Source organism: Microcaecilia unicolor, chromosome 1 (genome assembly GCF_901765095.1).
Source record: "Microcaecilia unicolor chromosome 1, aMicUni1.1, whole genome shotgun sequence".
Lineage (NCBI taxonomy): Eukaryota > Metazoa > Chordata > Amphibia > Gymnophiona > Siphonopidae > Microcaecilia > Microcaecilia unicolor.
The window spans coordinates 375,804,180-375,827,182 of record NC_044031.1 but is presented as its reverse complement, the minus strand read 5'-3'; the positions used below and the strand labels follow the sequence as shown (position 1 = coordinate 375,827,182).

At 42.0% G+C, this 23,003-nt stretch overlaps 1 protein-coding gene across 1 annotated transcript in view; it reads right to left on the bottom strand.

The window, feature by feature from the left end:
• The window catches only part of OTULINL (OTU deubiquitinase with linear linkage specificity like), a 148,136-nt gene extending 125,590 nt beyond the window's left edge, over positions 1-22,546 (bottom strand). The window contains exon 1 of the mRNA XM_030209974.1: positions 22,015-22,546. Within this exon, the coding sequence (XP_030065834.1) occupies positions 22,015-22,132 (118 nt within the window). The 5' untranslated portion in view covers positions 22,133-22,546. The remainder of the gene's footprint in view (positions 1-22,014) is intronic.
• Positions 22,547-23,003: the final 457 nt, after the last annotated feature.

The following is a 23,003-nucleotide window of genomic DNA, read 5'->3' as shown; positions in this document are numbered from 1 at the left end:
CACAATGCCAACCAGGATGTCACCTCTGTGGGACAGCACTTTACAAAACCAGAACACTGTATCAATGATCTTATGGTGTTAATACTAAAAGGAAATTTTAAGACAATCCAGGAACGTAAGACCTTTGAAGCCAAAATGATGAGATATTTTGACACCGACCAGACAGGATATAATGATCCGTGGGTTTTCAATACTATTAAAAACCATAAAATTAAACTGTTTTGTCACCCTCTTATCACCCACCCATCCATCTCTCCCCATTTCTCATCTGCTTTTGTGTTTCACTTATATATTCTGATATTTGTCAACATTTGCTCATTTCTAATCTTAAGGATTACCTTTGAAAGCTAGATGGCTATTCTTATGTTCTTAAATTCTTTTCTTGTTCCAGATCAGTGTGGGATTGGAATACACTCATACGCTCAAGTGGCAGAGGTGCATCCTAATGAATGCCTTGGGACAAGGAGAAAGACATTTAAAGCTGAAACCAGCAGCCACTGCCTTCTGGTTCCAGGAAACGAAGACAACTGGGGTGTCTTATTTATTTTAAAAATGTATAGGCTACCTGCAACCTAGGTGGTTTCCATATACATAATAAAACATATTTGAAACAAAATACAAATAAACAAAAAAACTAGTTAAAACCACTCTTCAATATATTGCTGCTTGTCAGTAAGACATTATCATGTCCACATATAATCAAAAAATGGCCATCACAAAAAGTTGCATCTTCAAAAGTTGTTTAAACTGTGAAAGATTAGTACAGAGACAGAGTTGGCCAGAAACTGCATTCCATAATTAATTCCAAATTATCCCCATCAATTGCTATGCTGGTTGGGAATGCAAATAAAAATATAATTCCAGTTCTCTGTAGGAATGCCAGAAGTCCAAAAAACTAAAATTGGAGAATTTGTATGTAAAGTGCTAAATGAAGATATAGATATAACAGGCATCTCAAAGACCTGGTGGAAGGTGGGTAAACAATGGGACACCATGGAAAAGAAAAGGAAAATAGACTTACTTACACCTTTTTCAATTGTTGTTCAAGGTGAGTTACATTCAGATTCATTAGGTATATCTCTGTCCCCAGAGGGCTCACAGTCTAAGAGGCCCTTTTACTAAAGCTTAGCATATACTGAAAGAAATAGCATGCATTACATGCTAAAAAGCCCATGCATTTATCAGGTGCTAATTCCGCTAGTGTACGCTAATCTTTAGTAAAAGAGCCCAAGATCACAAGGATCTACAGTGAGATTTTAACTGGGCTTCCCAGGTTCTCAGTTTACTACTCTAACCATTAGGCTACTCCTCCACCCCAAGTAAGAAAAGGAGTGGAAAGATGGTGTGTAGGGCCTGGAGTGCTAAAGTAGTGGAAAGGAATTGGGGCGAAGAGAGATGGATCTGTGAATGGATGAGAAGGAGTAGAAATCAAGTTGGAAAGGAGATGAAAGTAATAATGAGAAACTGAGTAGGAGGTAAGTAACAGAAAAAAAAAGCTGAAGATCAGAGAGGGGATCAGCAGTACAAAGGGCTGGTGAGGGGACAGGAGGTAGAGAAAAGCAGATAAGTGTTAGGGAGTAATGAGGTCTTGGGGATGGATGAGAGGGGAAATGGTATATAGATGAGATGTAAAAAAGAGACAGAGTATGAGAAAAGGAGGGGTGAAATCTAGCAATGAATGGAGGAGTAGAAAAGAGGGAATAAAGGTAAAGACCAGTGTTAGAGAGATACACGACAGCAAATGAAGAAGACATGTGAGAAGAAACAGAAAATGGAAAGGAGACCATGGAAAAGCAGTAAGGAGAAGGCTGACAATGGGAAAGTGTGATAGCAACACGATTAGGAAAAATGTCCAAACAACGGAAAGAAAAAAAAATATATATATATATTTTTCTTTTTATCTTTGCTCAGTACACAAGAAAATGCTTTTCTATAGGGTTTTTTTCAGCTTTCAGAGTTGCACTGCATGCAGAGTCAGATATCTTTGGGTTTCCAATTACATTTTGTCTACATATTCCTATTTGAATATGTGGTCAATTATTCTGAACTTGGAAAGGGTCTGCTTGTGTGACTGAAACAGTCTGCAAGCATGGAGGTTCTGTGCAGGGATCCACACCAGTCCATCTTGCTCTGTGTCCCAATAGGTAGGTGACATATTACTGTTCTAAGGTTTGTTAAGATATTGAGTGTTGCTTTTTCATAGGTGGGGTTCTTGCTGAGAGGGAAGACTGAGGTCAAAGGGAGAGCTAGTTGTTGGAAGGGAGGCGATGAAGAGGAGAGCGTGGAAAATTATACCCAGATGCATCAATGAAGAAATATCAATCTTTGGCCTTCAATCTCACTCATTAGGGTGTTAAATCTGATGCTTTAGGATGGGCTACCTTTGGCATCTCTGATATCCCATACCTGACACTGACAGGAATAGCAGATGATCAGGCTCAACCATACCCCTAACACTGGTGATTTATCCTCAATTTAGGCCCGTCCCTGGCAGTAGGTGCCAAAGTTTAGGTGCCCGGGCTTTCTCCAGCCTTACCATGCAGTAAATGTCCTTGTGTGGCTATCTTCTTTTGCTAGGTACAACTAATGCCTCAAGAATTATCACAGTTCTCAATAGCTGCCCAAGAATGCTTGAAGAAATTGGCAACTAAGATTTAATGCTAAGAAATGCAAGGTCATGCACTTAGAGTATAAGAATCCAAGGAAACCATACAGTATAGGGGGTGAAGTGCTTCTGTGTACGAAAGAACAGAGGGACTTGGGGATGATTGTAGCTGATGACCTTAAGGTGACCAAACAGGTAGAAACGGTGATGGCCAAAGCCAGAAAGATGCTTGGGTGCATAAGAAGAGGGATGACCAGTAGGATAAAAGAGGTGATAATGCCCTTGTATAAGTCTCTAGTGAGGTCCCATTTAGAGTACTGCATGCAATTCTGGAGACCGCACCTACAGAAAGATATTAACAGGATGGAGTCGGTCCAGAGGATGGCTACAAAATTAGCAAGCAGTCTCTGTTGTAAAACATATAGAGGCGTATTTTCAAAGCTCTTAGACTTACAAAGTTTCATAGTATGGAACTTAGTAAGTATAAATGCTTTGAAAATGAGCCCGATAGGGACAGGCTTAGGAACCTCAACATATATATGCTGGAAGAGAGGAGAGAGAGAGGGGATATGATAGAAATGTTTAAATACCTCAGTGGAATCAATATAAGTACATAAGTACATAAGTAATGCCATACTGGGAAAAGACAAAGGGTCCATGTAGGAGACGAGCCTTTTTCAAATGAAGGAAAACTCTGGAATGAGGGGGGCATACGATGATGTTAAGAGGAAATCAACTTAGAAAAGGTGGTGGATGTGTGGAATGGCTTCCTGGTGGAGATTGTGGAGACAAGGACTGTGTCAGAATGTAAGAAAGAATGGGACAGGCATGTGGGATCCCTTAGGAAAGGAAGAGTTAGTTCATTTGGCCCTTATCTGGTGTCATGTTTCTTGACATCTCTTGTATTGTACTGGCATGGCCTTCAGATTGGTCATTTCTCCCCAAGTGAACTAAGACACTGTCCTCTCTTTCTGCTCCAGTAATCTAATGTTTAGAGCAGTGGGCTAAGAAACAGGAAGCCAGGTTCAAATCCCACTGTGGCTCTTAATGATCTTGGACATGATAGAACTTTAGATGTATGACCCTGGAACAGCAAAGTATTCTTCAGACCAGCAGAGAGGAATGCTTTGCAGTACTATACATACTAATTCTTTCAATATAGGGTTATTGCTGGTAAGCTACTAGTTAATGTGGTGAAGGGGCCTAAGAAACCAATGTTTGTAGTGAGGGCAGGACCAGAGCTGAGAGAGAAGGGAAGGCTGAAGGCGAGCCTTTCCCGCCTTTCACTGCTGCCACCGGGCCCGAGTGAGGTAAGATGAGTTAAATTCTGGGCAGCAGGAAGGCGAGGATGGAGGACTGTTGATGGAGAAGAGGGCGAGCAGGTCGGGCGGGTTAAAATACTGGGGATGCTCGAGTACCCACAGCACCCACGGAGTCGGCGCCTATAGCCCAGGTCCACCCACTTTGGGCTCAGGCCCACCCAATACTAACACACCTATGATGTGGCTGGCAGTGATTTCCAAGCCCCACCAGCTGAAAACTCTCAACAACTGTCCCTCCTGCATACCTTGTAAATAGCAAATCTTCGCCGGCAGCGACTGATACATACTGCTCACACTGGCCCCACAGCCTTCCCTCTGACGTATCCCCGCCTATGTGGAAACAGGAAGTTTCATCAGTGGGAAGGCTGTGGGGCCAACATGAGGAGTGCTTATTAGTTGCTGCTCGCTGCTGGTGAAAATCTGCTATTTAAAAGGTATGTGGGAGAAAGGGGATGTTTGAGAGACCATATGGCATGCAGGTGAGAGGAGAGACCAAATCACCTGTGGGAAGGGGCAGGATTCTTCTGCCCACCCATCTTGGGCCTAGGCCCACCCAAAATTGGGTGTCTGGCTACACCCCTAAGGAATTGTACTATAGAAAGAACACCTCAGTGGAGGAGAGGGTTAAATTCTGTGCCGGGATAAAGTGGCCAGGTGTAGCTAAGGACTAGAGGGAGATGCTGAACTGCTGAAGCAGGTGTTGGTGTATGCAGCCATACAGAAGATGCAGCTGGGGAAGGCTTCAGGCCCAGACAGACTTGGGCCTGAATCTATAACTACTTAAGTTCTTCCTACTGAGACCCTTCAGGAAGTTATTCTACTCAGTGCTACAAAGAACTAAGTTTTCCCTTATAGTTATCTTACAAAAGAAGGATAGAGACCCAGCGCAGATGAGGGTCATATAGGACTATATCCTTTCTGAACATAGATGTGGTTGCTTGCAGCCATACTATCAGCAAGACTTAGTCCACAGGTGCTGAGGCTCGTGAGACCTCAGCAAACTGGGTTTGTTTAGGGAAGGAAAGGGATACACAAATGTGCTAAAAATAGTGGTGGTACTCACTAAAAGACCAGCGGGTGCTCTGGAAGGTTTAGTACTAAACCTGGATGCTGAAAAAGCATTCAATAAAGTCTGTTGGGATCAGACATTCTGGGTTCTGGAGTAGATAGGGATTTCAGAAACCCTCATTAGGGGAACAGAGTCCCTCGGTAATTGGCCAACAGCAAGGTTGTTGCTGTATGGTGAGGTTACAGAGTACTTTGAGTTTCAGAAAGGAACCTGCTGGGATGCTTGTCTCTCTTTCCATTCACCCTCATGCTGGAGCCTGATGCCATTCATCTGAGGGAGTTTCCCACCTTTCAGGGTTATCAAGCTTGGGATGAGGGAACTGAAGGTGTCTGCTAATGACATACTGCTCTTTGTGGAAAATGCACAGCAGGGAGTCTCATTTATAATAAGGATCTCTCAGCAGTATGAAGCAATAATGAGGTTAATAATCAACTCTGAGAAAACCGAAGCACTGCTCCCCTAGTGCCAAAATTAGAGGCATGGCCCAGGGAGTTTCCCTTTGAATAGGCAAGGGACCATCTAAAATACCTGGAGATCTGGGTACCAAAACACTTAGAAAAGCTCCACGCCACTTTAAAGTACACAGTAAGACAATTAGATCTTTGGAAAAGCTTTTCAGTGTCCCTTTACAAGCTACAGATGATACCCTGTTGGGTTACATGGAAGGACCTACAGGAGATGCAGAAGGCCATACCAAAGTTCTGGTAGCAGGGGAAAAGGACAAGCAGGGGATGGCTGATGTTGCCTAAGTCACAAGGAGGGCTTGACACTACTGTGGTTCACGTTGAACACTGTTTTATGGTACACAGGATAGAAGCTTTTTCTAAAAAATGAATTTGGAAGAGGTACTACAGAAAACGGAAACTACATAGTACTAAATCCCTTGGGCCTGAAGGTATTCATCTCAATCCTAAATGGAACTCATATATAAAATTTCAGACCTTTTACTGATTATCTGTAACCTTCCATTCAAATCTGCCCTGAGCCACAAGACTAGAAAGTAGCCAGTGTAATGCCGAATTTCAGAAAGGGTGTCAGGGGGTGGGGGGGACACAAGTAATTCCAAGCCTGAAATCAGTGCCACGTAAAATGGTGGAGGTTTTTCGTAAGAATAAATTTACCAGGCATATGGGAAAACATGGTTTAATAGAGAAGAGTCAGCATGGATTTAGACAAAGGAAGCTGTGCCTTACTAATCTATTATAATTCTTTGAAGATGGATGAAGGTGAACCAATCGATGTGGAAGGCATGTTCGAAAGGACATCTAAGTCAGAATTGGGACGTCCTGCTCATAACATTCAAAAAAGTGTCCAATCTCACAGCTATTTTCGAACAGGAAATACATTGGGGGGTTCCTGTTCGAAAATACGTGAGAACGTCCAAAATGAACAGCCATTTTACAAGCTGAAACGTCCAAATTATGAACACCAAAAATCTAGGGACTGGGAAGTCTGTCTGGAAGCATGTTTACACACAGATGTCCTTGCAGAGCAGAGGAGCAGCATAGTGGTCAGTGCAGTGGACTGTAAACCAGGGAACTCAGGTTCGTATTCTCCTACAACTCTTATTTTAAATGCTGAGCCCTCTGGGAACAGGGAAATACCTACTTTACTTGACTGTGCACCACCTCAACAGCCTTCAGGCTTGCAGGTGTCATAAATATGTAGGTATAGAGGTATTTATCTGTTCCTAGAGGGCTCACAATTTAAAGGAACAAAATAACAGAAAGTTAAAGTGGGGTTTGAATATGGGTTTACAGTCCACTGCCCTGAACACTAGGCTACTCCTCAGATCTGCTTTCTGCTTTGTTCAGAATGCCTGAAGCTATCAGACTGCCTGGTATTCCTTTACTTTCAGGGGAGAGGGAGGGGAACAACAACCGCTGGGGGATTTATGCGGGGTCATGTGTTAACCCCTCCAGCGGTTAGATGCTCAAATCAGAACACCTGTTTGTACTCTGGGCGTGACTGAAACAGGTCTAAATGAAAACATCCTTATTTTTTGACTTAGACTTCTATTTCTTCCCAGTTGATTATCACTGTTGGACGTTGAGATTGTAGGCCCTCCCTAATCCCGCCAAAAACACATCCACAACATGCCTCCTTGCTATTTGGACTAACTGCAGTGTAGGATGTCCAATTTCTGCCATTCCAAAATTGCAATTTGGACATTTTTGGCAGATGGACTTCTTTTTTTTTTTTTTGCTATTTTGAAACTTCCATATGCTTTGAAAATGAGCCCCGCAGGATTCAATTCACTTCACTAAATGGCACTAAAAAAAATGTACGCAAAGCGCTGTTCTATAAACGGAGATCTGAATTTTAGGTGCAAGGATTTACACCAACTGAATATCGCCATTCACTAACCGATTAATGAGTGGTTAACGTGGGAGCCCTTACTGCCTAGAAAATAGGTGTCAGTGAGGGCTCCTGCGCTAATGGGCACATGCTAATTGGGAAATTAATGTGTGGCCATTATCTTATGAAATGGAAAATGTGGCCATTTTACAGCCACACTGAAAGTGGCCTCAGCATGTGGGAAACCCACGTGCTACTCACAGTGCAGGCCTCTTTTTAGCACAACTTAGTAAAAGGGCCCCCTAAGGATCTTGAAATTGCTGTCGTGCTCAAAAAATATAATATAATGTTAGGAATTATTTGGAAAGAAAAGGAGAATTTAATTTGACAAGTTTATAATCTGTCTTTTCATCCAGAAGAGTGCACAAAGAGGGCTAGATTCGATTTATGGCGCCTGAAAAATCCACACTGTAAAAAAAAAAAAAATACACCTAGGTGCATCCTCTAAAGTACGCCTAAATTTTACAGAATGAGCTTAAGTTTCTGTGCGGTAGATAGAATACACGAGCACCTCTCCATGCAACCAAATTTGGTCGTGTCCACTTAGGCCTAAATTAGACACAAAAGAGGAGATTCTATGTATGGCATCTAAGAAAAATCTGTGCTGAAATCAGTGCCGACTAAGTATATTCTATAATCGGCAACTAGATTTAGGCACCGATTTTAGAATGTGCTTAGTTGATATTTCAGCACCGATATCTGCGCACATCCATTTACGCCAACGAAAACCTGGTGTAAATCTCAGTGCATAGATTTAGACACACTGTGCCATATTCTATAACCAGGTACCTAAATCTTGGAACACCCATATCCCTGCCTGTAACCATGCGCCCCTTTTTGCCTGCATGCATTAGAAGTTTGGCACACATCGTTACAGAATATGCTTAGCGAGTTGTTTGCCTAAATTCTAATCAGTACCAATTACTGCTCATTATTGCTTGTTGTGTTATCAGCATTCATTAGATTGTTAAGCCAGTTAAGTTACACGAGGTGTTATAGAATCTGCGCCGACTTCGATGCCTAAATCTAAGCGCACTATATAGAATCCAGGGGAAAGCAGGTGTTTTCTTTAATAACGTGTACAGACTTTAGAAATGCCCATTACCCACCCATTCTACGCCCATAACCACGCCTTTTTTCAACTATGCGATTTGGAATTTACACGCACCATGTTACAGTATACACTTAGCAAGTTGTGCAAGTAAATCTTAATTAATGCCAATTAATGCTGATAATTGCTTAACATCCAATTAACAGCACTGATTAGCTACTTAAAAATTTAAGTTACGCGCATTGTTGTAGAATATGCTTCGACTTCAGCACGGAAATTAAATCGTGATATACAGAATTTAAGGGAAAGCGGCTTACATATTATATTACTATCAAAGCCACATAAATATCATATAAACAAGACAAATCATCATAAGAATATACCCTAAAATAACAGAAAGAAAATAAAATTACTACTAACCCTTCAAAATATGTACTTAACAAAAAAGATGTTAATTTACAAGATATAATTTAATACATCCCTCATAAGTTGTTCCAAAACAAGAGGGCCAAACTACAGACTTGCTTTCTGGCGCCAAACAAGTAAGAGTCCTTAGGCTCCAGGATCACCAAATTCACCGTTAAGACAAAAGCAAAGTGGGGACATGGTGAATAGTTCTATGGAGTGCCATGTGCTGTTCTGGCCATGCAATCCCACCCCAACCCCCCCCCCCCCCCCAAAAAAAAAAAAAAGATAAAAAGAAGAAATAGAAAAGATAGAGAAAAGTGACAACAATGATAAAAGAAATGGAATTACTTCTTTATGAATATTTTCAACCTTTTTCATTTCATGGCACACTTACACAGTGCTAAAATGGCCAAAAGGCACACCCGACACATGGTCCAGCATTTTATCTTCTACCCCACTCCCCACCCCCACACATGGTCCAATGTTTTACCTTCTTCCCCGCCCACCTCCTCATACACAGTCTAGAATTTTACTTTCTCTTCCCCCACACCCTCACAAAGAGTTCATCATTTACCTTCTCTTCCACCCCCATTCCTCACAAATAGTCCAGCATTTAATTTCGCTTCGCCCGCCCCCCTCCCCACCCTCAAAAATAGTCCGGCATTTTCCTTCTCTTCCCCCCACTCCCATCAAAATAGTCTAGTATCTCTCCTTCCTGTCCCCTCTCCAGCCGGCCACCAGGCATCTCCCCTTGTCTCTCTTGACCCCCTTCCCATGTACCTTTTAAAAGTTTTCTTGTCCCTAGCAGTTGGCGGCAGCAAGCAAAGATTCATACTACCTTGATGCGCCAACCCTGGAGCCTTCTATCTGACACTTCCTGCTTATGTGGAAGCAAGAAGTTTCCCTGCCACCGACTGCTAGAGACAAGAAAACTTACTCCATTCTGGCACAAATAAAGCTGGCTCAGCTCCTGTGGCATACTTGGGGAGCAGCCGTGGCATACTGGTTGAAAAATGCTGTGACAGAGGTTTACAAAATCCTGAGTGGAATAAGTAAATAGAAAACAGGTGTTTTGCCTTTGTACTGTAACAGGATTCAAGCCCCCATGAAACTAACAGGCGGCAGATTTTAAACAAATTGACTAGAGAGATGTGGTAGCCCACTTTTAAAGGTAACCAATAGAACGAAAATAAAACATAGAAAAGAAAATAAGATACCTTTTTATTGGACTAACAATACATTTTTTGATTAGCTTTCTGATCTAACGAAGAAGAGCTACCTTCGAAAGCTAATCAAAAAATGTATTGTTAGTCCAATAAAAAAGGTATCATCTTATTTTCTTTTCTATGTTTTATTTTATTTCTATTGATTAAACAAATTGACGAAAGTATTCTTCCATTTAACAATCAGGCTGTGGAATCTGTTGTCAGAGGATGTAGTCAAGGCAACTAGTCGGGATTTAAAATGTTTCGACAAGTTGATACAGGAAAAGCTGTGAACAATTATTAGCCAGTTGGGAAAGTCAATGCTTATCAGCGGGCATGAGCAGCAAGGAACAGATCTGCTCTTGGGATTTGCGGAGTACTTCCAAGTCATCCAGTTTGACCTTCGTTGGTGACATGGAACTTCGGTGTGATCCAGCAAGGCAAGTCTTATGCTCTAATGTTCTAACACTGATGGCTAAAAACACCATAACTTGGCAAGAAAAAAAAAAAGGAAATCAGGCACAAAAAGCAAACCGTTATCAGAAGAATGTTCTGGAAAAAGAGGTGTAAGGCTACAGAACAACAGAATCCAGAACAGTATCAGTAAATATTTCTTCACTGAAAGGGGCAAGAATGCCTAGCGTGAACCCCAACAGAGGCTGTGAGGACAAAAATAGACATGGAATTTTAAAAAGCACGAGTTCCAATTTAAGATATTATTAATTAGTATTAATTAACTTACTGACAACACACTGCTAAATGTAAACCGCTTAGAACTTGTCTGTAAAGCAGGTTATAAATGCCAAATTAAATTAAACACAGAAACGACAGGAAAGCCAAGCTTCTGCTGGAGTCTGTGGCACTGCACTAGAAGTGACACTGAACAGACTACATGGGCCAATGGTCCATATCTGCTGTCGTATTCTATGTCAATGCTAGAATAGGGTTGGAAGGCAGTAGCATTGCAAACAAGCCACGTTTCATGCTCTCAAGAACAGAGACAAAGGGAAAAGTGAGAAAGAAAAGGAAACATAGCTTAACAATACTGCAGGCCGTAAGGCAGCCAGGTTAGTACCAGCAGGCTACATCTCCCCAGACACCAAGGATTAGATTCAGTAAATGGTGCACAAATGTGGGCACCAAAAACACTGAGCACTATTCTATAAATGGCGCTGTGAGTTGGGTGCCGTTTATAGAAAAGTGTGTAGTGCCAGGATCCGCACTCAACTTTGGGCATCAGGATTTACACCAACTGAAACCTGGTGTAAATCCTTGCGCTGATCCCCCAAATTCTATAACAGTGCGCGCATCTTCAGTGAACGCCCCCTGACCCACCCATGCTCTTCCCATAGCCACGCCCCCTATTCAGTTGTGCATTAAAAGATTTACGTGTGCATCTTTATAGAGTAGCGCCTTGCCAGATGCGTGCATAAATCCAAATTATTGCCATTTAGCACCAATTGATTGTTAGCGCCCAATTATTGGCACTAATGGGCTTGTTAGCCAATTTAGTTGTGTGTGCGCAAATTAGGCGCATACCCAAATTTGCACATGCAACTTTGAATGCCATATATAAAATCAGAAACTAAATCACAAATTCCAAAACCCCTCTGGTTTCCAATACACATAATATCCACAAACCAAGGGAATCCTAGTACATAAAATCATCCATGGTGATGCCCCAGCCTACATGTCAGACCTGATAGACCTACCACCCAGGAATGCTAGAAGATCATCTTGCACATTCATTAATCTTCATTTTCCCAACTGTAAAGGTCTAAAATATAAATTAATGCACGCATCAACCTTTTCCTATGTGAGTATGCAATTCTGGAACGCACTGCCACGCAACCTAAGAACGACCTATGAACTGACCAACTTCCGTAAACTACTAAAGACCCATCTCTTTGACAAGATATACCACAAAGATCAAATCATGTGAAACTCCCACTTATATCCAGAAATGTTAATAATGCCCTCTATTATATTACTATCATGTATTCCATTACCATGCAATCCAACATCCTTCTGTAACACCAAATGTCTATTCTCTTCTCATTTCCATTATCCATGATGTATTGTAAGCCACATTGCGCCTGCAAAGAGGTGGGAAAATGTGGGATACAAATGCAATAAATAATAATAATAATCACAGTCAATCACATAACTTATAAAATGATGTGCATACACAGTGTAATCATGTAAAATTAAAATTAAACACTTTAAGACCCTCAGAAATATATCTCACCCATGCAGCAAACCAGAAATCTGGTAGCTAAAGAGGGTGGACAAGTTTTTTCATTCATCAGGTCCTTCACACTGCAAATCAAAGCCCTTAACTGACGTTTCCTTCACAAAAAGCAGTGTGGAAGAGCAAACAAATGAATACACTGTGAAAAAGCACTAACATAATTCAATAACACAACAAAATTCAAACACATAGAGGGCCCTGTTTACTAAGGCACACTAGCGTTTTTAGCATGCGCTAAACACACCCATAGGAATGGGTGTCTTTAGCGTTTAGCTGGTGCCAAGAACGCTACTGTGCCCTTAGCGCAGCTTAGTAAACAGTGCCCAGAATATCAAAATACAGCAATAATCCTTCAAAATGAGTCCTTCACTACAGATCTTATTACTATGAAATTTCCAAACGGAAAAATTTGAAACATGTATTTATGTTTATGCTGCTGGGCAAGAGGCACACCCATCCAGCAGCTCCACAATCACAGCACCTTGGAAAAACAATGTTTCTTAATATTGCTCCACTGAGCTTTCAGCACCCGGCACTGCAGGTTTCGCAATCTGCAATGGACCAGTGCAGGGCTCTGGAATTCCCAGAAGCCAGATGTTCAGATTGTTGGTGGGATTGATGGTAAGACATGGGGGGGGGGGGGGGGGGACGACGAAGGGGCTGGGCACTGAATTATTATGGTCATCCACTTCAGATAGTAAAGCACTAATAAGGAAACAAAGCAAAACTGATTTGCAGAAAGAGCTTTATCCTACAAGTGCTCAAGCTTCCACAGGGATATATTTATTTGTTATTAGGATTTATTTACTGCCATTTTGAAAGAATTCACTCAAGGTGGTATACAGTAAGAATAAATCAAACAAAATATCAACACAGTGCATTAATAGAACATTTTAACACAGACAGCCTAGGGTATAAGCAAAGAAGGAGCATATAGATAGGTAAGAGAGTAAGAGGAACTAGAAAATAAGGTGACTAATTTAAAGAAAGTTGCACATGAAATCAGAGAAATTATAAAATGTTATCTAAGCAAGGGTAGAAGTGCAGTATGTGCAGCCCGTGTCACTCCTTGTCTGTGTGAGACTTGTGGGCAATCTGTCTTTTTCTGCCATCATTAACTATGTTAGTCTTTTGCTTTTTCTTTTCTTTGGGCCTAGCAGTCCAAGCTGTACTTGAATAGGTATACAAAGCATTGGCATACCAGGACTTTCTATCAGCAAGCAAAGCAGATGCAGCTTTGCTGAGGGAACAATCTTTGCCATGGCAACTAAAGCACTGATTACAAGCTAAACAGAAAGGACCACATAAATACATCCCTTATTTCCCTATTCCAGCCACTAAGAGAGTTTTTCAAATCTCTGCTCTCCCGGGATATTAAATTTCCAGCATCAGCCACTCTACACCTTTCATTGCTATGTCCCAGTGTTTTCATCAGTTATGTTTGAATGTGCTCAGTCAGGGTCCTCTGCTGTTACAGAAGTATTTATAGAAAGCAAGAGGGAATAATGTTTTGTCTATACACCTTGTGTTTGCATATTTATATTATGCTCCTGTGTACTGAGCTGCCTAGGACAGCTCAAAATATGCTAAATAATTCCACAGAGTATATAACGCCTTAAAAAATCATGCAGGCAATTGATGTCAAATCTTTTAAATTACTTTGGGGTCCTTTTACTAAGGTGCGCTGAAAAATGGCCTGCGGTAGTGTAGTTTTGGGCGCACGCAGAATCATTTTTCAGTGCACCTGTAAAAATGACCTGCAGCAAAACGAAAATTGCCACGTGTTCATTTTGGGTCTGAGACCTTACCCGCTAGCCACTGACCTAGCGGTAAAGTCTCATGTGGTAACCGGGCGGTAATGACCTACGCGTGCCAAATGCCACTTGGCGCACGTCCGATACACGCAGCAGAAAATAAAAATTATTTTTTGGACGCATGCCAAAAATGAAATTACCGCAAGTGCCACGCAGTAGCCGTGCGGTAACTCCATTTAGGCGCATGCTGGGCTCGCGTAGACGCTTATGCAGCTTAATAAAAAGGCCCCTTTGGAAGCTGAAGCATATTAGGCCCTTTTTTTCAATTGATATTTCAGATTAGTTGTCCAATCTCTTGTCTTGACCCAATTTGATTAATGTAATTCTACCTATGCAGGGTGTAATGAATGTATCTTAAGGAAACTGCAAACTGCCTAGAATACTGCGGCTAGACTTGTCATGCATGTACCATGCTTTGAGAGGGCTACTCCTTTGCACTGGCTTCCCATTAGGGCCAGGATCATATTCAAAATCTGTGCTCTCATACTTCAGATTTTGTATGGGATTACCCCTGACTATATGTTGGCCCTTGTTACTTTGCCTTCTCGCAATTCAATCTTTGGTGCAAGAGACTAACTGTAGGAAAGTAGTTTATAAATCTAAATGTTCGGCTACTTTTTCATACCAAGTTACTAAATGGTGGAATTCCTTGCAAAAAATATAAGATTCCAACATGGTTACTTGGTTTTTCATAAGTTTTTGAAATCGTTCCTTTCCAAAAAAACTTCTGTCAATTGATCCTGGTGCCTAATCTCCCCCCTTCTATTCTCCCCATCATGCTTTATATATTTACTAGCTGTTAAGCCCGTTAAAACGGGCGAGATTTGTGTTTTGTAAAATGTAATAATTCTCACCTCCATCCATCCATGTCCAGCAAACCTCCTCTCTCCCCTGCCCTCCCCTCCCCCGATCCATGTCCAGCAACCCTGCTCTCTCCCCTGCCCTCCCCCCCATATCCAGCAGCCCTCCTCTCTCCCCTGGCCTCACCCCGTCCACCGACCCTCCTCTCTCCCCTGCCCTCCCCCCATATCCAGCAACCCCCCTCTTTCCCTTGGCCTCCCCCCTCGTCCACCAACCCTGCTCTCTCCCCTGCCCTCCCCCCATGCCCAGCAACCCTCCTCTCTGCCCTGCTCTCTCCCCATGTCCAGCAACCCTCCTCTCCCCCCATGTCCAGCTACCCTCCTCACCGCCGCTCCCTCCCCCCTCCATGCCGGGCTCCCTGCACTGACATGAGAGCGCCTCTCACCTCCGTGTGAAAGCGCTGCAGGCAGGGTGGGAGCAGCGGTGGCGGCGACGTCGGGGATGGGGGGTGGAGGTTGGTCTTGACGCGAGGGCGGGACAGAGAGGGAAGTCTCTACTGCACATTTGCGGGTGAGTTGGTCACTTGTCAATTATATAGTTAGATGATTCTTTCCTTATTTATAAGTGTGAGTTTATGTATTTTGTTTCATATTTTGTAATGACTTTTTTTTTTAGCTTTTTAGCCATATTGAACTTGAAATTGTGGGGTATAAATATAATAAATAAATAAATATTCAAAACATTTTTTTCAATGTGTAATGAATGAGGTCACACTTCTTATTAGGGCCACCTCAGACCGCTAAGGGTGATCGGTATGTCCCAAGTTTAAAATATAATCATTGTGCATTCAAAATGTTTGTATCATATAAATCCACAGCATTGTAAGATTTATAAAATCACCAGACTTATCTTGTCTTTGGGTCCCGACATGGACCATGTTTTACTGAAAGCTTTATCAAGGAAACCAGAGGTTTGAAACCAGAGTTCCAAACCATTTTACAGTGCCAGTCCCTCACATGACAAACGTTCACAATTTTCATGAGCGATGAAAAATGTGGTCTATGTGGGGACCCAAAGACAAGTCTGGTGATTTTATTAATCTTACAATGCTGTGGATTTATGTGATTGCATTTTGCACTTTTTGATATTCTCTATTAATATATTATAATTAAACTGAACATTTTGAATGTGCAATGATCATATATTAAACTTGGGACCTACAGATGACCCTCAGTGGTCTGTGGTCACCCTAGTAAGAAGTATGAGCACATTACACATTAAAAAAATATCTTTTGTACCACTGTTTTGAATATTTGACATCAACTGCCTGTATGATTTTTTTTTAAGGCTTTATATACTCTGTGGGATTATTTAGCATATTTTGACACAATTTTCCTTCCAGAGGTTATTCATATTTTTCCTCACTGTTTATCTGGTTAGCCTAGAACAGCTCAGCTTCCTTCAAGAGCTGTATAATCTTTACATTACAGGTTGAGTACTACATATCACCCACCCCTTCTGCTACAATTTCCCTGCCTTCATGCCCTAGTTCAGGATTTAACTTTTTGACTCTACTGGTCACCTCCAGAGTCCTTTACCCCTGGATTCTATATAACATGCCTAGAGATCCGTGCTGAAATCCAAGCATATTCTGTAACGCATGTAACTTCATTGGTTTAACAAGCTAATCAGCGCTGTTAATAGCACTTAACACGCAATAATAAGCACTAATTGGCAATAATTAGAATTTATGCACACAACTCGCTAAATGTATTCTGTAATGCACGCAGGCAAAAGGGGGCATATACGCCTTTATTTTTGTTATGATGACAACAAAGATATTTCTATATAAAAACATATGACTGCCTATGTGTGTTTTTTGTGTCAGCTTTTTTATTGGAAACATTTCCATATATAGATATATATTATTTACTAAAATTGAAAATCACAAACAGCATAGAAACAGCAGTAATAAACTCTGTATTTTGTGCTCATTTTTCTACACTGTTCTATAGAATACAGTAATACATGGCCAAATCTCAGTGAGGATCCTGTTTACATGGGTTCATTCTTAACTGTTGTGATTTGCCTTGGAAAGCCTAGTGTTATAAAGATGGAATATATTGAAATTAAATGGAAGTAAAATTAAATTCTCCTTTCACTGGGGCACATGGAATCACATCTTTACTTGATCTCTTTTATAGAGGTTTACATTTTAGATACACAAATGGATTTTTCTGTTTTGAGCATGTTTCAGGGACATTAAATGGGCTACAATGTAGTCTGTTGGTTTTCTGCAATTTTGTTCTTGTGATAACTCATACTCTGCCAAAACTGAAAACTCTTTTCTTTCTGGACGATAGTAACATCATGGGAGCAAGTTGATGGATATTTCTGAAATATTTAACAAAGTTGAGATTTATTTATTTTAGCGCATTTCTACCCCACATTTTCCCACAAGCGCAGGCATATCTACCCAACTGGGCATTTAAAAGTCTGTCCTTTATTGATGCCGCATGTTCAGAAATCATAGCTATAGGTATAGACAGTTATTCAAAAATTATCACATGCACACACCAGAACAGGCACCCATACACATATAGCAAAAGTAAACAACTTCAACAGAGTATATCCAAATTTTATTTTTTATTTCCTCTTTTCCATCTTCCAAAATTCCAGACAGCAAATGATCAGTTGGACCCAAAGCAGTCCAGAATAAGTAAAGTCAGAAACAACAGTTTATACCTAATTGTTCAACTACCTTTAGGTTTCGCCTTTAGGTTTAAAAAGCAATACCATGTGCATGTAAGGTCTAGATAAATCAATTAAAACCATCAAAGTTTTAAGCAAATGCCCCAAATATGTAAAACTTGGTAGCATAATGAAACAATGATAGAATATTCATATACCAGGCAGTCAACAGATTTATTTTCCACTGAATTTGGCGGTTAATAATGTGCAGCTTGCATTTACATCCAAACAGACTAAGCAGAAATAAATATATACTACAGAACTGGCACATTTAGACTAACTCTGGACTTCTGCATGAAAGTAGCTCTTCTCTCATTATTCAAAACCTCTCTTTTAAACAGTAGTAATAAAAAATATTCAAGTGCAGTTTTATAATATACCACTTCATTCCACAAAACAAAAGGAGCATGTTCCTACATACCATCTTTCTCTTTTGATCTAAGCACAGGAAACAAAAAGATTTTAAATGCTCCAAGGTTTCAACTTAATTAAGGTTTAAAAAAAAACAACACAACTTTTGTACTTAAAAATAAAAACTCTGAATGTTGAGCACCTGATTCTTATAACATGATGTCTGTTTTGGTAGCCTTTTACTAGTGAAAATATGATGCCTGCTAGGGTGTCCCTGTGACCAGCCCCTCAAAATTGATTACGATTTAGAACAAATTACTACTCTAACCAAAGAAAGGTTATTCCATTACGATACTTCCTCTGTGTACATATGTATGCTGCACAAGCCAGCATGTTTGTAACTATAACTGAGATAAAATAACAATGAACGATGACATGGCAGCTAATTGTTTTGTTCTGACGAATATGGCAGCTGCCGGGGGGGGGGGGGGGGGGAGGCTGCAGCTTTTTGATGTCATGCTGGCTCCTGTCTTATTAAACCTCCTTGGCCCCTCCATCCTGTGACTAGAGCAGTCTTACTCATTGGCTGGATCCTACTACAGTCGCTACATTGGAAGGGGAGGATGTTTGGAAAGCTGTAAACTACGGGAGAACTAGGGGAAAATATCTAGACATTTTATCCATTCTTCTGGCTTCAAAACAGGTATTTTACAAATTTGTAGAATCTTGAAAAACCAAGAAAGTTAGCAATCTTCACCTCCTGAGTCCTCAGCCCATCTTCAAGGGCCCCCTAAACTTTTGGTTCCTAGCTTGCCTATGCTTTGATCTGGCTCTGCCCTCCCCCCAAATATAAAAAAACCTATAAAAATGAAGCTTTAAGTATATGCTGATAATTCTTTGATTTTGTGTGGCTGTCAGTACGTACAGTTTTGCCTTAATGGCAGTTAAGTTTTTGTGCTCCCCCCCCCCCCCCAAGAAGCTGCTGCCCTAGGCAAGGGCGTAGTCCTATCTAATGGTTTGGAGCAGTCCTGCCAATGTCCAAATGTGATGGGTGCCAGATCACTACCACTACAGCCATGCCTTCATCCACGCCTGCCACTGCCGTGTTCAGCTAAAGGCTCAGCAACAGCTATAAACACTCTGAGAAAGGTCTTTGCACCAGCTTCCAGGTCCTGCACTGAGCCCTCTCTAAAAATTTTATGACTGCTTTCACTGTTCCTGAGCCAGCAGCTGTTAATGACACTGACAGGAAGATCTACAAATGGGAACTGGGAGTTGGCAAAGATTTCTGGCAAGAGGAGAATTTTCTTCCTATCATCCTGATCAATGATTTTTGGAGGAACCCCCCCCCACATCCCTTTTCATATATTTTGGTGGAGGTGGGAGCTTCCCCCCTCCCCCCCCCCCCCCTCCATGCCTCTAGGTGCACAAATGTTCAACTTTTAAATCTATCTCTGCTTCCCAAGGGAGGCCCTGGGAAGTACTCTTTCAGATCTGCCAAGTTATCCAGATCCAGAAGGGAGACTTTGTGGCCAGTTCTGGATTTGAGCTTACACCCCCAAAGCAGTCATTCTACCCACTGAAATTAAGTCCCATAGTGCATAAAGATGGCACTCTGAAATAAAGGCCTGGCCTAAAATCTCTCTCCAAGAGCTAACTAGGTAGTCTGCCTTCCTCAAGAACCGGCTGTATGGAGGAAGTCCAGTTGTGCAAACTAAGCCTGTGGCAAAAAGAGGAAGAAGAGCATACTGCCTGTCACCTTTCAGTAGGAGAGTCCGGGGAGGGGAAGCACTGTGTGCTATCAGAAATTAGGTGCAGTCCTGCTGCAGCCCATGTACTTGCATACCACGGGTACTGGTGTCTCTCAACATGCTTGGGGGGGGTGGGGTTCCAAGGTGCATTTTGTTATCCCAGCCCTGATGCCAGCTGTACTGTTGCTGGGGACTGGTAACAACACACAAGTTAGGGATCTTGCCAGGTCTTTTGATATTATGTAACTTTGTTTTTTCTTTGTATTGTAATCTGCCTCAAATCTTATTGGATAAAAGTGAACTATAATTGCAGGTTTAAATTAAATACATGGCGGGGAGGGGGATATTTGTCTCATTTGGGAAATTTATGTATTTATTGCATTTGTATCCCACATTTTCCCACCTATTGGTAGGTTCAATGTGGCTTACATAGAACAAGGGGGAAGTTACAAGGTATCGTGCGAGGTTAACAGGTCGGTAGAGACAGAGTCTGTAGAGCTTTCTCGCTGAGGAAGTGGGCCAGGGTAAGTTCATAGGAGCTTCTATGTGTATTACATGACCATAAATTAGAAAGTTATGAGTCGAAAAAGAACACTGTAAAGTCAAGCGGGGTTGCATATTACATGACTATAGTAGGAAAGTTATTTTAAAAAATTTTAAAAAGAGTATGAGGTTGTCACATGTTTATTTTCTTAAACATGGCTGAAGGGATAGGCAAGAGGTCAAACTGCAGCAGCTCACCGATTTATAGAAACTTTGGAGGTGCATATTTACATTTATTTTAAAGGAATACATTTTTGCTGGGAAGTCAGGGCAACTGTTATTTCTATCTGTGCCATATACAACGACAGCAATACCATAAAACAGAATGAATGAGACTGGGGAGCCTGGATAACCCTTTCCCCTCTTTAAAGCATTAACTGTAACAACATACCCTCCTGACCAGAAGTTCAATATCACCAATTTAAATTGTAGGTTTTAGAAAACTAGTTCCCCTCCCTCCACTGCACACCCCCCCCCAAAAAAAAAAAAAAAACAACCCACAAAGTATATTTGCAATGCATTTTACTACGTTTTTACAGTTGACAGCACTTTAGAAAAAGCACAATAATTCCGAGGGTCTCATAGCTTAATGTCGTACTTTAGATCTGACAATACCATGTGGCCTTTTCTTAATCATAAGAGGCTACTGCACACACAGGGTCCAGTTCTGTGGGCACAAGGGGTGCTGAGTAGTGGAGGAATAGCCTAGTTGTTAGAGCACTGGGCTTTATTATCCAGGAGTGTCTGGTTCAAATTTCACTGCTACTTCTTCAGAGGTTGGACAAGTCACTTAACCTTCCATTGCCTGGGATAAAAACAGTCTGTGAACCCTTCAAGGACAGAGAAATACCTACCATCCCCGAATGTGATGCACCTTGAGCAACGACTGAAAAAGGTGTGAGCAAATCCACATTAATAATATTAAGTTCTTTCATGGTATGCAGAGAGAGGTAATCATTTGCTTTCTGTTTAGCCTCCAATCATTTTGAAAAGTTGGCAACACAGAGTAATAGGAGAAAAGCTAAAGACGAAAGGACAGGAGAAGAGGGAGCCGAGCTGAACACCAAAGGGAGAGGGTCATTATTATTTGATTTCCTCCTTTCAGCTCTGTGCCACACACACTGTGCCAACTGAAAATATTTCTGAGGGACTCCGCCTTGCTAGACCTGTGCCAGAGTTCACATAACTGACCTCTCAGTTTTGGTCTTCCCTCCTTGAGCGTGTTAACCCACCCCCATACACACACGTAGCAAAAATAAGGCAACCGTCGTTTAATCCTCTCATATTCAAAGGAAGCAGAAATTCATAGCCAGCCGATTTAGGATGCCGATGGGGAAGGCATGACCCTCAGGAAATCCACAACTATGATGTAGGCAAGCACAGATCTATGCAAGCTTGCAGGACATCAAATAAATTCATTACACTGGTATGCAAGCTTTCTTTTTTTTGCAGTGAGATAGTGGTGGTTTGGGGGGGATGTAAGTACAATAAGGTATTTAACATACTTGAATTCACCTCATTTACGCCCCCCCCCCCCATGCATGTGCCAAGGATGGGGTGGGAATGGGGACAGAGAACGAGATGTGTGGGCTGTGGGCATCACTGCTAAAGAAATTAATTGCACTCACCATATATCAGCCGTCCTGCCATGTGACAGGCTGCCAGCCAGTTGCACGGAAAGAATGAGAAATGAGTCAGAGAGAGCTGCTTGGGTTTTGCAGCACGGTCTCTTACCTGTAGCTGAACTGGGGCTGGGGGGCACCGAGAGACTGCGCTGGAACCCGGTCAGATGCAGCTCCGAGGAGGAGGGGGCTGCCCAGTTCCTCGCCTCGTCCTCTGAAGGCACAGACATCCTCCACCTAAGTGAAACAGGGAGAGAGCAGCCCTGCTCAGGGAGTCAAAGTGCGTGCGTGTGTGTGTGAGAGAGAGAGCACAGGTTCTCAGCTGAGCAAGGCAGGCAGAAGAGAGAGCAGATCCTACAGAGAAAGAGGAACAGAGACAGGGTAAGACTGCAGACTAAGGTCAAGGTCCAGGAGAGCCAGGAGCCTACATGGGAGGACAAGGAAGGCAAAGAGACCACAAATCCTATTAAGAGAAAGGGGACACAGGGTGAGAGAGACTGCAGCCTCTGTCGAAGGTAGAAAGTCTGCTTCTCGGGAAAGAATGCAGAACAGAGTCCTCAAAGGAGAGAGACAAAGAATATTAATTCAGACAAGAGACTGTAGTAGCTGCTCTTCCTAGGAAAGGGAGCGAATGAAAGGGAGATTCCTCCTCCTGCAGCGAGAGCCCGGGGTGTGCCACTCCCAGGGACTGCCCCGCCCGCCCTCTCCTGTCAGCCCTGGACTAGGCACGGTGCCAGGCAGGCTTCCCTTTACGAGGCTTTTGCACAGAGCTGCTTCTTGTTTTGGCTCTGCAGCAAGGACTTCTGAAGGCCAGAACCCCACCCCCTTCTGTGACTGTAGGAAAAGGCTTAATTACCCGATCAGCTCGTTCAAAGCATAAAGAGTAAAAGAGAAGCTCGCTTTAAGGTGGGGGTGATTTCATTCAGTGCCAGGTTTACAGGCACTGTGGATGCACTGATGCTGCGTGAGCAGTTCGCATGCACGTTAAACAGTTCAGGGAGCAGAGATTTCGCTACAAGAGTTTTATGGCACTGACCTAAATTTTTAAGACTTTTCACAATATGCGAAAAAGACCGATTCCAACTGGTAGGAAATAAAAAA